The sequence below is a fragment of the Notothenia coriiceps genome, unplaced genomic scaffold (genome assembly GCF_000735185.1).
Source record: "Notothenia coriiceps isolate Sejong01 unplaced genomic scaffold, NC01 NC01_scaffold00027907, whole genome shotgun sequence".
NCBI classification, from domain to species: domain Eukaryota; kingdom Metazoa; phylum Chordata; class Actinopteri; order Perciformes; family Nototheniidae; genus Notothenia; species Notothenia coriiceps.
Window position 1 is genome coordinate 27,427 of NW_011360608.1, and position 15,093 is coordinate 42,519.

Genomic DNA, 15,093 nt, shown 5'->3' on the forward strand with positions numbered 1-15,093 from the left:
TCGCTCCTCGCGCTCCTCCACCTTTTGGCTTCCTCTTCTCCTCCCCCCGTCGTCGTCCGGGCCAACTGCTCTTTACTGTTGAGGGAGAGGAGGAACTCCGCCAGGGGTAGAAATTCTCTGCAGCGTTACATTACTACTGTCCTCCGTGTCGTTCGGGAGGCAGACTACACAAGTAGCGTCGCGTACGAATAGTGATAAATGAAACTAAGTGGTGTGTGTGTGTGTGTGTGTGTGTGTCCGTGGTGTGGTGTGTGTGTGTGGTGTTGTGTGTGTCGTTCACGCGTGTGTGGTGTGTTGGTGTGTGTCGTGTGTGTGTCGTGTGTGTGTGTGTCGTGTGTGTTGTGTGTGTGTGTTGTGTGTGGTATTATTGCTTTTGTGAGCAGTCTCTGCCTATCATGGGGACATGCGGCCGTAGATGCGTCGCATGTTGTGTCGTGGATGTGTGACATGGTCGCTGTGTGTGGATCGTCCGAGGGATTTCGTAGTAGTCCGATGTCCGACAACACATATATATGATACACTTCGTGATTTACGCAAAATCTTTTATACCTGACATCGTGGATTTGATTTCGTCCCGTCTATGTCTCTCATTCCGGACATATGACTCACTATATTATGAATATGTGTGACGAGACGAAAGACGTCTGCAGTGTCTACAAGAGCGACATTTGTAGCGTAGTTGTACTTGGTCAAATTATTTAGTTTAGTCCCCTACGTACTCTCGCAGTAACCGACTCTATTCAGACCGGCACGCAGTCCGCTGAGAACTTTGTTGTAGAGACAAGCGGCCCTTTACGTAGGTGCCTTCCCTCGGCACCTCCTTGGCACCTCCTGCGGGTACGTCACATCAGGAGCCATCTCGAGGAGGTCTCTCGGAGGAGGCTGCGGGAGCTAGGACGACCAGGGACGCTTCACGTAAATCTCTTTTCCTCTATAGGAAGTTGTACCGGGCCCGCGCACTTTAAGTAAAGGCCGCCAGTGATGTCCTCCTTGCGCTCCTAGCTCCTCGTCCCTAAACTAATTTCACTTCTTCCCGGGACCTCTGACCCCTGAAATTAAAGTTGTGTGCTTGTTCGTTCTGTGTCCACTTTTGTTACGTCCCCCCCGCCCCGACCATTACTCTGTGTGTTCCCTTTGTCCACTTGGGTTAGTCTGGTTAATCTGAGTGTAGTCCTTTGATCTGCTGTCCCTCCTTTTGTGTCCCTCTTCCTTGTCTGTCTTTTGTTTCCTCCTTTTGTACTGTCCTTCTTGTCTTCGTCGTTTTGGTGCTTGTTTCTGTAGTCGTTTTTGAGTTTGTCACTGTATGTCTATGTGTCTTAGCACTGTGATATGCGGTGCTTCGCTTTGGCTTCGGACCGTTTATACACCCGTTTACCGTTTACAAAGGGGGAGGAAAATGTGAAACCCGGAATAATGTTTCAAGACCTTAATTGCACACGAGTAAGTGTCGCAAGTCGTTACTGGTAGTTCGAGGTCTGTGGGCGGGACTAAGTCTCGAGGATTTGGAGTCGAGGAGGGGAGTTAGAGAAATGAGAGAGGGCCCCAGTGTTCATTGTTCAGTGCTCATCCTGAGATTCGATAGGGACCTTTTTTGTTCATCTTGCTGTTTTGGAAAAATAAAGTATCTTACCAATACTTTACCTCTGTCTCCCGGGTCGTGCAATTGGGTCCTATATCCTGAGTGTCTGAGTTCGTAATATATAGTATGTTTATGTTGTATCAGTATTCTGGTCTCTGTGCCTTGCTGTTATTAGGGCTAATTATATCCAACACACTTAGGCTGTTGCTTTTTATTACAACCTGATGAACTACTTGGAACAATCCTTGGCCCTGTTGATGTTATATACTGCTCTGTTAACTGTCTGTTAAATATGAAGCCAGAAGGCACCGGCTTAGCTGAGCACATAGACGTATTGCAAAGACAACAGGAAGTCACTGCCTCGTGCTAAGACCCTTGTTCATTTAGACTACATTTTTTGTCCAGATTAAACACATTCGATTTAACATGTTTATTAGGTACATTTTATTATCTTTAGACAAGGTGGGACTAGCTGTTTTCAGTCTTCATGCTAAGCTAAGGTAGCCTAACCATACTCTGCGCCAGCTTCATTTAAAACACACAGATAAGGTATCAATCATTAATTCCTCTAACAGTATGGCAACAGAGATTGATCATCAACATATCTCTCTTTTTAGTCGTTTTAGTCCTTTTTGGCGGAAGTTATCCTTTTACAGCTTTTACTCTCTCTGACAGCCCTGTTATGTCAATTTGAATGGAGATATTCTGCTTCATTCTATTTCTATGGTATGTACTCTCAAGAACCGACTTGAGTGTCATATTGTCCTGAACATAGGGCTGCTCAATTAATCGTATTTTAATCACAATTACGATTTTGGCTTGCAACGATTACGAAAACAACGTAATCGAAATAAAACTATTATTTATTTATTATTGTTTTTTTTATTGTTTTTTTTAAATTATTATTATTTATTTTTGTATTGGTTTTTCACTTACATTATACTTAAAGTTCAAGGTAATCAACTGTTAAAAACATACTGTTAAACATTTTTATTTCAATAAATGGATGTTTTCAAAGTAAAAAGTTTAATAATCGTGTTATCAATTATTTTTGCCATAATCGAGCATCCCTACCTGAACATGAACAATAACTGCAGGAAAGCTTGTGTATTTACAGCAGACATCTATAATGTTTCGTCCTTGAGGTAATTCCAACTTCAGGTCACTTTATAGAACTGAGAACCTGCTCAGTGATTGCAGCATTTAATGCCTAAAAGGAAATATGTTTCATTCACTTAACTAACATTGACATCTAGCTAGATTTCACACTCCCTGTTCATAAATACATTTGATTAGAAAACATTTACCATCCTTTTGCAGAGGGGACCGGGCACACTTTGTTTAATAGCAGCACCGTCCTTGACTAAAAAGCATTTCTCATCTCACCACTAATCACTTTAATGTCCAGACTGGAAAAGTTTCTATTGAAAGCTTTTATCTAGCTATTACCGCGACCTAGAATGTTATTGGAGAAATGAACAAGGCAAGCCACAGACTATGCCTTTCAATTACGGGAGCCAACACACACTCTTAACACACTCGATCTTTCTGCGTCATTGGCTACTGAGATTCCCTGGGAACAGTGTTCCACCCGGGTGCATGCAAACAGTCTCCTCCTCCAAACCTTTTCTGTTTCTTTGTTTTCCCTTTTTTGTCTTCATCAGCATTTTCTTCACCTTCCCCTTTTGTTTATTGATGTTAGACCTTGACATACTTATCTAAGTGGATGTGCCATTGTGTCAGAGCTGCTCATGTGTGGACAACAGAGAATTCATGTGAATTTAGGAGTATAATATATATATATTTCCCACTTAGAGAGTTAGCTTCAAGAACCAAATTTACTTTGAATTGTAGTGATGTGGTTACGGTGTCAATTGTCAATAATTTTAATGTTGTGTTCTCAAATATGTAATTGTCTTTGCAGCTGCCCATCTTTCCACAATGCATTCACCCTTTTACTGATTACAGCTTATTTTTTACAGCTGGGTTCATAGGCCGTTGTGTTAGCTGTGTTTGGCTTGTGTGATAGAAAATGGAAAATTACGCAAAACAAGGGCTGAAAATCAATTATGTGTTCAGCTATCACATCTGCCCTGATTTCATTGGAAATTTAACAACTCCTCAATCGTCTCCTCCTGATGAAAATTAATCTCAAATCTATTGCTCTTGATTTCCACGCTTTTTATCCGACCTCAGCCTCTCCCTGTTTGTGTACATCACTCAATGTTAAAACAATGATTCAGCTTCTGTAGTAGTCATGATGTATTTGTTTCCCTACTAAGTCCTTGTTTCTATCATGCATGCATACAGAAAGATGCACTTACAGTGTCCCCTCTGGCTTTCCAGAAGGTCATTAACCCCAATATGTCTCCATAGTGCTTGAAGCCAGTGATTAGCATCCCCCGATTGGCTGGATGGTATGCCCCAGGTCTGTGCTAATAAGGCATCCCTCATGCTGATCATTTAAACACGATATGACAGAACTGAATGCTCATATATGATTTCGTGGGGTTTACGATTGTTTCTCTTCATTTTTCCTTGTGTCACGATTTAACTTTGGTATTGAAGATCCGATCGTGCATGGGACAAGTGGATTCTCGCTGCCACATTCCCCTCCAGCAAAAACAACAATGAAAATCTGCTCTCCCATTGGAAGCTAGGGGGTTGGGTTTCCTTTGTTGTGGGGGGAGTAGCATCAAAAATAAGACCTTTGACTCCCCCAAGGGAAAGCTTTGGGCTTTGGGGTTCACAGAAGGTGAAAGGAAGATAACCCGAAAAAGATTCATGGACGTTTTACAGAACAACAGGAATAGAGTGGTGCAGGAATGAGTCCTGAAACCCAGAAATTAGTCAGCATTTTAGCACTTCCCTTTCCCATGTTTTTTAAATGGGATTTGGTTAGATGCCTGAAATATGGTCTTAGGTTAAAACAAGCTTAACACCTTTTAGCGTTTCTTTCTATGACCTAAAATAAATGAGTACATACCACATCCTTAAATGTGAGAAGCTTCTATGTTTCAGAAAAATTGGTAAATGAGACCACTAAATGTCCTCATGCGATCAAGAGTCCGCTATAAGACCAACGGTGATGGTAGGAACCCATGCAACAGTGATGTTATTTGTTTATCGCCTAATGTTAGCTATTCTGGTGATTGTATTTCCGCTTCAAAACCTATAAAGGTGGAAATATTTGGAGATGATCCTACTGAGCAACATATGTATGTTTCATGAACTTTTGTTTGCCTCAAGAGTTCCTGGAATATTCCAAAATCCAATGGAAAAACCCCATTGGCTTTTTGTCAATGGGGTTTTGACATAAAACTAAATGACAACATCACTGCATCTCTCTACGAGCCAAACATTTCTCTTGACGAAGCAGAACTAAATACAATCTTTTGATGAGCACCACACCTCACCAGGCTCCTGAGACCCTCAGTCCGTTATGGAAAAGGTCCAGTGCAACAAATCAGTGAAGCGTATTAAAATTTAAAGGATACTTTAGCAACGAAGCCCCTCCCCTTTCCTCCTCTCATTCATAACCCATGGGTCGCTTTGCTGGGACTTAATGGTGTCCCAGCTGTGAACATGGGATGGCCCCTGCCGAGTGCACTCTGCCGGAAAGAGCCTCGAGCCCTTGGGCGTTTTTCCCGAGTGTTAGAGTGAGACGGGCAGCAGCATGGAGGGGGACAGTGAGTCAGAGTGATCTGTGGAGGGGTGGGGTACATTTCCCCATAGGGAATCTTATTTCTCAAGTAAGCATACATTCAGCTCTCCATGGAGGTATACATCCCTTTTATAAAATGTTCTTATGATTCACTGCTATGTGTTGATTTGTCTTAAAGGAAGACAGTTGCTCCACAATAAGTTTCCAAAAGGAATCTGTGTTTTGGCTCTTCACATGAGCCCTCCATCAAGAGTGTTTACTTGTCATGAGAAGCACTGAAAACATCTTTATAATGTGCGGGGGAACTTTGTTAAGCCTAAGGAAATAACTGAGAGGTGTCTCGGCTTCAGCTTGCATTATGGGATTGTACGATTTTGGAGCTTTGGAGTCTTTTGCTAGTCTCCCGACTTCATGGAAGCGCCATACTAAATCATTGGACTTAGAAATCATTGGAATAGGAAAAAGAGAGGCAATTACAAGTGAAGTAAAAAACACCAAAAATGATGACTATAGATTTCTCACAGCAAGAAAAGAGCCGTCCTGCTCACTATGCTTCTACTTTCAAGGTGGAATTTCTCTCTTTGTCCATGTCTTCTTCTTTCTCTAACTGACCTGACACCCGTTTAACCCCTATCATATTAAAGGAATGTCACTGTCCATCCAAGCCACATACCCTTACACACACATACACAAATATATTGCACATGGTTGCACAATGCGCCTGGAGACCTCTTCCACCTCCGCACAGCTGCCTGCCACCTGCTGTGCAGCAGCCTTGCTTGGGGAAGACACTTCATATCGCTTAGCATGCATTTAGCACTACTCCGAGCTAGTAGAATTCCTCTGTCACATGGCTTAGTCCTGCTTAGCAGATGCACTGCAACAGATGGAGGTGCTTTCCATTGCTATATATTAATTATGGCCTCTACTTGTGTTTTAAAAATTGAATTTTAATGGGTCCTTGGCATAAGGCACACACTATGTACCACTTAGACAGTTGTGAGTTTGCATCTGTTTCATCTGCTCCAATAAAGCATCCTGTGTATCAGTCAGGCCATCAATAAGTCGTATTTTCTGGGTAAAATGTACTGTATATATGGATATTGAGCACTTGTATTTTCTCAGTCAGTCATTTATTCATTTGACAGGGGTTTAACTGACAGTTATATAACAATAGATTGATCGATCAGGGATATCAATTGTAATGTCCTGTACTCATAACTGGATTACATTGTATTCATGTTTTGGCAGCTTTGTGACTCACGGATGGCTAAAATAGTTCCCCTTGTTTAACTTTTCTGGGTTAACCAATGGTGTCATCCCTTGTAGTCCATTAGTCATGCTTTTGGGCAGAGCAAATGGCCAATTTTCTTACCATGCGCTTGTGCGTTTATTTTTGGTCATCCAACAATGATATTCATAGGTTGGCCCACTATTTTAGGGGAAGAAGTGGTAGCATTATGCAACAATACAACCTCAGGGGAAAGCCATCTACAATGGATTTGTAATAGGAAACTGGGCCGTGCACTGAGGGGTAAGAAGTCTGAGGTAGCCATGTGGATGAGGAATCTTTGTCTTCCCATCATGGGCCGACACACTTTGTCTCTCTTTATCTCCTTCCTGTGTCTTCAGTCTTCCTCATCCACATCCTGCTGTCTCACTGCTTTCATTTCCTTACATTTTCATCCATCACTCTATTCCTATTTCAATTTTGTTCTAATTTATCTACTTTCTCCACATCCTCATCTCAGGGATTGTCTTTCCGCTCAGCTAGATCTCCCTTCCTTTCTCTCCTTGTGTGATCGCCTCAGGCCTCGTGCTCGCCCCACCCCCTGTCTGTTGGGACAATTGAGAGGAAACAAAACGGAGAAGACAGCCGAGTGGGCCTCTTGAGTTAGGAATGAGTAAGTAAGGAGAAGGGTGTTAACATATCGAGTCTGCTTTTACAAGGGGGAACTACTCAGACCTAATTTAGGTAGCAGTTAAGTGGTCGGAGCTTCCAATTTGATTCTTAACCAAGGAGCGAATGTGTGCCCACTCCAGTCAGTAAAAGATAAATGGTGTTTTTAAACTTAATGGAAGGTTTGAGCACTTGGGAAGAGATGGTTTCAAGGATGGGCTTTTTCAGTGTGTGTGTTTGTGCAGGTACAGTCTCTGTGTGCATCCTTCCTCTGAATGGATGTGCTACATAATTCAGAAGCCATTATTGGTGCGCCCTACTGCTGAGAAGAAAGGACAGTAGAGATAGAGAGAGAAAGAGTGATGGACAGAAAAAAAGAGGAGAGTGTTGTTCTTGCTTTAAAAGCTACCTTGGAATAAATATTTCCCCTGAAAAGAATACATGTATGGGCTCCTTCCAAAGCCCAGTGCATGTTTAAAACACCATGGGTCTAACGTCTTTAAAGGGGCCCTTTTATGCCTTTTGTGGTTTTCCCCTTCCTGTAGTGCAGGGGTGTCAAACTCAAAGCCCGGGGGCCAAATCCGGCCCGTGACTTCATGTTATGTGGCCCCGCAAGAGCTTGCAAAGAATATAATATGTTTATTATACGATTACATGCCGCTTTACATAAGCACGTTGCCCATGAACTACATGTACCACAATGCATCCCATGTATGCCTTTTTTCTCAGAATTTGACTTTTTTTCTTCAAAAATATGCTTTTTTTCTTCAAAAATATGCTTTCTTTCTCAGAATTTGTCATTTTTCTCAGAATTTTTCTTTTTTTTCTCAAAATGTTACTTTTTTTTTGCAATATGTCACTTATTTTCAAAATATTCTTATTTTCTTTTTTTTCTTTTGACTTTTTTTTCTTCAGAATTTGGCTTTTCTTTTTAAACCATTTTGTGACATTCTCACTGAAAAGACTTGCAATTATTTGCCCTAGACTTCTGCTTTCAGACGTAGTTAATTATGAAGTTATTACCCTATCCGATAATAATCCAATGCAGAGGCAATAATGTAATATAATACATTTTATATATATTAAATATTTATATATGTATTTTTACATAGTCTTATATATAAAACTGGCCCTTTGAGTGCAACCATGATGCTAATGTGGCCCGAGAGGAAATTGAGTTTGACACCCCTGCTGTAGTGTGTTATATAGGTTTTTATCCATGCAAATGGTCTGCAAAGTCTCAAAGTTCCCTCGCCCCACAATCCCCCCCTGCCTAAAATGCCCCGATTGTAGTCCTTTGCTTACTTCGGTAATACTTCTGTAACATAGTGACATCACTATGTAACACTTGCGCTTCTATTGGCTAGTTATCCAACAAATTGTCCGTGATAGGCTGAGGGGCTGGACATCTCTTAGTGGTTGACCAATCACAACAGAGCCGGCCAGCTAACCAATCAGAGCAGACTGGGCTCTGGTTTCAGACAGAGGGTGAAAAGAGGTGCTGCAGCACAGGCAGTATGAGAAAAATAAAGAGCTTGGAGACATGTCACAGTAGAGGCAGAAAATACAAATATGAAACCTGAAAGTTAGTCCCCTAAGTAAAAGATCATTTAAAGCTTAATAAAGTGTATTCCTTTCAATAGTTTTCCTCTCCCATTCATTCCCTCTTTTCTCTACATTGCCCTGGTTGCAGAGGGAATCACAAGACAGGCCCGTCACATGCTGCTTATTTCAATCAGGCTGAGATAATTCGCCCTTTCACTCGTCCTCTCTCGCTTACGCAAGGGAACCAACTAACCTGCACGTTACCATGCCGATTAGAGCGTCTGGGTGGCCCAGTGTGTGTGCGTACCTCAGGAGTTTCCCCCTTTGTCTCCTCTGTGGAAACAATCTTAGTCTGTCCCTCCCCCTCCTTCCACGTTCAAATGATCCACCTGAGCCCCACATTCTCCGTCTCATTTATCGTGTTCACCTCAATTACACCCAGTTTACACCAACTCCCATCACTCTTAGCCCCCACCCCACCCACAGGACCGGATGAGGAGCATCTCTTTGTCTCACCTTGGTGCACACTGCCATCCATCTGTCTGAGCGCATGCCCATTAACACATTTTACAATCCCCTCTCTTAAACCGCGGCACTACATTTCCACAAATCTCCGCATCTGTTTTATGGCGCACTGGAGAATATGAGAAAGTTGAAAGGTCAATGACTGGAGCCAAATCCTTCCTTTGAATCTGCTTCTGCATTTTCCTCTTTTTTTCCGTCAGAAGATGTGTGTCCATCTACTTAAAAAGGCATGTAGCCGTGAAATGGGACAAGATGAGGCACTGCACCCCAACAGATGGAGCCAGGGAGAGAAAGATTGTTTAAAGGGAAAGGGAGCAAAAGAACACACATTATCTTGATATCTATAAATATCAATCAGAGGGACTTTGTCAGATGGCGTAAGCAGCTGTTTTGAGGCTTGGGAAGGATTATTCAGTTTTCATCTTACTTGCCTCTTTTATAGCAGTCGTTGACATAAACCCTTCCATTTTTGGATTTGAATCCCACTACTTGACTTGCAGCATGAAAGCAGATGGCTCGGCACAAAAATATTTTAGACAAACTAAAGGAAGAGTAAAAGGGGCGGGGAGGGGGGGGTTTGAAGAGGGAATGAGCTTGAATAAACCCACCGTCTGACAGATGGATGCAGAATTCATTCGAGGCTGTTAGGACAGGCTTGTTGCTATTTTCGTCACGACACTCATCTCATGCAAAAGGTGGTATGGGGGCTAAAGGAAGGATGAGAGGCACAGAAGTAGATCCAGAGATGTGTATGAGGAGGTGTCTGCTCTCCAGCTGGAGACAGAGAGGATAACAAGCTCCCAGAATGCAGTTGGTCTTGTTTCTGGGGCAGATGAAGACATATTTATACGTTTTTTTTGGTGTCTTTTTACCATACTAATCAGAGCTAATGTGGACGTTTGTTTGAAAATGTTTGTTTGAAGTCAGAACGTTGTGGAATCATGACATAATGTTACTGGGATATTTAACAGAGGGCGGGATTTAGCTGATTTTCTAGTCGTTTTGACTTTCAAAGTTAAACGTTTTTAAGAGTAAGAGCATTTTTGTGAAACTGTAACTCCCTTTGCTATGTCAATTCATTTTGCTGACGATACTTTTACTGTTTTTTTAGTATGCCTGCATGTACAGCTTTTTGTACGTTAAAGTTAAAATCTTCCGGACAAAATGTGAAAAGTGCCGGTCAAAGGTCTTCTTTGTTATTTATTGAGCTTTGAAACAAATGAATAACGACTCTATATAACAATATAAAAATAATACACGGAGCCTCTCTTTTCCTCCCCCTCTCGTGACAGCCCGTCAGTATTTTCGTTATCAGGAAATTATCGTATAGGTCGTAATCACGGAGCCGTTTGCCCCCCAAGAGCGTTGCGTCCCCGTAGATCTACCCACCTTGGGACCCGTTATCGCTATCCGCGTTTCCCTGTCGGCCTCGTGTGGCCGAACCGTCTATAAGATAGAGAACTGTAGCGGATACGACCCGTTTCGTCACCGTGTGGCTAGGCCTTAGCCAATAGAAGCGCAAGTGTTATGTAGTGGTCTCATTATCTCATGGAGGTAATCAAAGGATTTCAATCGAGGCTTTATAGACAGGGGGGGGTGTGTGGGAGAGAACCTCCTTCTGAAGAGAACTTTGGTGTTGACGCCGTTGCCGTAGCTTAAGTGAATCTCCTGTTCAGCACAAGTAACAACAAACGTAAGTGGACTCAGACGGTTAGAAGAAACAAGTGACCTTATATTTCACTTCACTCATTCCCTGTTTTCTCTCTCCTCCTCTCTGCAGTCTCTCATATTCCTAGCCTGCGTGGCGGCTGCGGGGCTCGGCCTCAACCTGCTGTGTCTCGCCATCTACCTGAGCTGTTTGTGCTGCTGCCACAAAGACGAAGAGGAGGAGAGCAAGAAGCCCAACTCCTGCTGCGTCACCTGGTCCGCTGTCACTGCCGGCCTCATCACATGGTGAGAGGCACAATGACATCATGACTAACTGCTGATTACAGTGTGCACACACACGTACAAACACAAACGCAGTCCGTCCATGTTTTCCCATTTTCTTTATTGGTCGCTCAGTATTCCTACTGGAATGGAGTGATGTTTTCCCATTTCCAACACTCTCAGTCTGTTTCTCTATCCCCACATGATATGACCTAGTATAGTTGGTAGTGTGTAGGTGCTCTGTATATTGTCCCATACTGTTTGTCTCTGTTTTCATTTATATATGCTTTTCAGACAACCTCTTTTTTGTAATACCCTATGCTTATATTTGTAGAACATTATGGCTTGGATTCACAATAGCCTAGGAAGACGTCTCTATTCCTTACTTTACCTCAGTGAGACTTTGATGTTGTTTGAAATATTTCTGATAACCCCTACCCTTTCCACATAATTGTAAGACTTGTGCTTTGAAAACCAGACATAAAATGCTCAAAGCAGTGGATGTTTTTGATACTAGTACAAGCAGAGTTTACTTTCAACCTCAGTCCGACATGTGTTTTTCAAAATAGCTCTCTATAGCAAGCTATGGCCTCTGGTTTTGGAGGATATTGTCAGAATAATGTTGTTATTCACCAGGATTTAGTTTACACTGGCATTAAACAACCGGTTAGCATTCTGACTGTTGATGCACCGTCGTTGTGGGCGAAGCGTTCCCGATGATGTGGGTGTATTATGAATATTCTGCTGACAATAATGTAATTGTGCAGCCAACTGCCAGATGTAGCTCTTCACCTTGATGCTTTAAACCTTTGGAAAAGATGCATCAACTGAGTTTGCAAAATACAGAGAAAAAAAGACATGACAAATTCAATAAAATCTAGAGAAACCTATAGTACCGTTTGTTGTGCACGCTAACAGTAATACATATAAAAGCCAAGTAGAAATAAGACAAATCTACATCAGAATATTATCAAATATTTGAGGAATGCTATACTCTTGGTTAGAAAGAAAAGTCACTATACCCTACCCCACATAGCCTACCTCTTAAATCTTGAAAGGAATATTATAAACAGTTTTAGGAGCTACTGTAAGTACAGCTCAGATTCTCTTTTTACTTTCCCTCCAGTTTAATGCTTGCCTGAACTTGGCACTGTAAAATTAATCAAGCCTAGCCTATTTGTTTTGCCTTTTTTTTTTTTAAATCTCCTGTTCACATGGCTGGCTGGATAATGCAGAACAGATCATGGAAAACCAGTCACAGGTTACTAATGATGCATTAAGGTAGAATTGTCATTAGTCCCATTAGCATAGATCTGATGTCACCCCCAGGACACAGAATAAGTCATTTAAATGTGTTCAATAAACCTCTCAAATAAGACTATTTTTGAGGAGATATTTAGCTTTTTTTAAGATATCTGACCCAGTGTTTCCCCTCAGATTTAACAGAGGAGCGCTGCAGTAAGATGTGATTTGTTTTGGCTGGAGGCCGCCTGATATCATCGACTCAATTGTGAACTGAAATCTTTCTTGACATTATGTTAAGCTGCATCTAAAAACGAATAACATCACTATCATAGCCTTTAGCTGGTGTACACACAATGGAGAAGTTCATTGTTTTGACTTGGATAGGAAACATTAACTGTTACAAACTTTAAGGGAAAGATTGTGTGAAACAAATGACTGATGCAAGACAGTCAGCACCAGATAGAAAGTTCCTCGGAGCAGCTAATTGAATTTGTTTCATGAGGAGTGGAAACCTCCCTCAGCCATGTGACAGTCATGTTCAGCAACCAGCCGGTATTATTGAATTAAGCCTTGAGCATTATCGCACGTCTTTCTTTTCCTCAGAGAGGGTTAATTGTTTAAATGTAAATCCTGAAAGCTCAGCTAAAGCTCGTGTTCTGTACCATCTGAAGGTGAATAGGTCATTCTCACAGAAGATAATACAAGAGTTTTTTATAGAGGAAATATGAACTTTTGTACCCCCTCAATTTATAAGTAAATGCTGGTTACTATTGAACATTCTGTACGTCAAATTGCCTTCGTAAAACAGCACTAAAGCACACCAAACAACACTTTTATTCAACAGATGCAAACTCAAACTGCTTCATTTCCCATGCAGTCTTTATAATGTGATATTTTATTATGCATGTGTAATTCTTTAAATGTATAGAAATGATTGACTCAAATATGGCAGCCTTCCTCGCATTAAAGAAGTTTGTTGCAAAGTAATAAATAGATAAGTAATAAATACAGAAAGAAGCAAAGGAGAACTGTTTTTTAATGGCAGACAGTGAGTTTACATACAGTAAATGTTTTAGTTTTTTAACTCTGACTCGAGATATTGACTCAATATGTTGTTTGCTTTCGGAAGCCCCTTCATGAGTTGATTGGCCGGGTAGTGGATTAGATTTGAGACCAATCTGCAAGAGTTCTCCCCACTCTAAATACAATTATATCCATCTGTTTGCTCATCTCTGGCTTCATGCAGGGACCTTTGTAAGGCAAGGCAAGGCACGTTTATTTATATAGCACCTTTCAACACAAGGCAATTCAAAGTGCTTTACAACAATGAAAGACATTAAGAGCATTAAGAAACATATTATAAAAAGATATCTAGAAAAAAATTCATTTAAAAGCAATGATATAAAATGACATTTAAAAACACTCATTTAAAAGCAAAGATAAAAAGCAAAGATAATAAAAGTTACAGTGTAGTTTAGATAGATCAAGATCAGCCTGGATTTAAAAGTAGTAAGAGTTGCAGCGGACCTGCAGGTTTCTGGGAGTTTGTTCCAGATATTTGGAGCATAATAACTGAATGCTGCTTCTCCATGTTTAGTTCTGACTCTGGGGACAGAAAGCAGACCAGTCCCTGAAGACCTGAGAGATCTGGATGGTTCATAATTTAGCAGGAGGTCAGAAATGTATTTTGGGCCTAAACCATTCAAAGCTTTACAAACCAACAGCAGTATTTTGACATCTATTCTTTGACACACAGGAAGCCAGTGTAAAGACTTCAGAACAGGAGTGATGTGATCCACTTTCTTAGTGTTAGTGAGGAGTCGAACAGCGGCGTTCTGAATCAGCTGCAGTTTTCTAATAGATTTTTTAGTGAGACCTGTGAAGACACCATTACAGTAGTCCTGTCTACTGAAGATAAAAGCATGGACAAGTTTTTCCAAATCCTGCTTTGACATCAGTCTTTTAATCCTAGATATGTTCTTTAGGTGATAGTAAGCTGATGTAGTAACTGTTTTAATGTGACTGTTGAAACCAATAACTAATTTAACCCGCTGACAAGAGAGCCCACCTCCGAAGATCGTGACTGGCTGAGGGACAGACTCGGGGGCAGGTTTTCAGGAATTTCTTGGCTTCTCTCCCCCGAGCCAGAAGAGGAACACTACAGCTTGGAAACACTTACTGTTCCTGAAATTATCAAATCTGTTGGGCATCAGGGACCTGAGGCAATTGTGGCAAGCAGGCATTGTCTGAAGAGCAACAGAGGGCAATTCAGGTGGCTACCCTGGTCAGCGAACCAACCCAAACTGGCATTTGTTCAGGAAAGGAAGGTTGACTGCCAGCAACTTTGGAGCTGTCCTGAGGTCAAAGCGTGTGACTGCTTCCTTATTGCCAGGGTGCTAGGGCAACAACAGGCCCTTGATGGTGTTTTGTCTGTACAGTGGGGGACTATGAATGAATGTGAGGGCGTCAGGGCATTCACCACTGCAACCCAGATGCAGGTCCATGAGTCAGATTTGTGGCTCTCCCAATCAGGATTGTTGGGGGCATCTCCAGATGGTCTGGTAGGGTCTTCCGCTGTGCTGGAGGTAAAGTGTCCCTACGGAGCCAGGGAAATGACAATTAGTGAAGCATTGCAAATCAAGGGCTTCTGTGTCAGTAAGAAAGGAGAAACATTCAGCCTGCGTGAGGAACATCCTTACTGGCACC

General features: G+C 41.8%; 1 protein-coding gene across 1 annotated transcript in view; it reads left to right on the forward strand.

Annotated features, from left to right (window-relative positions):
- Nucleotides 1-11,166, forward strand: part of LOC104957871 (protein tweety homolog 2-like) — a gene marked incomplete at its 3' end in the record, with an annotated part of 17,734 nt that extends 6,568 nt beyond the window's left edge. Inside the window, exon 2 of the mRNA XM_010785543.1 lies at nt 10,994-11,166. Within this exon, the coding sequence (XP_010783845.1) occupies nt 10,994-11,166 (173 nt within the window). The remainder of the gene's footprint in view (nt 1-10,993) is intronic.
- Nucleotides 11,167-15,093: the final 3,927 nt, after the last annotated feature.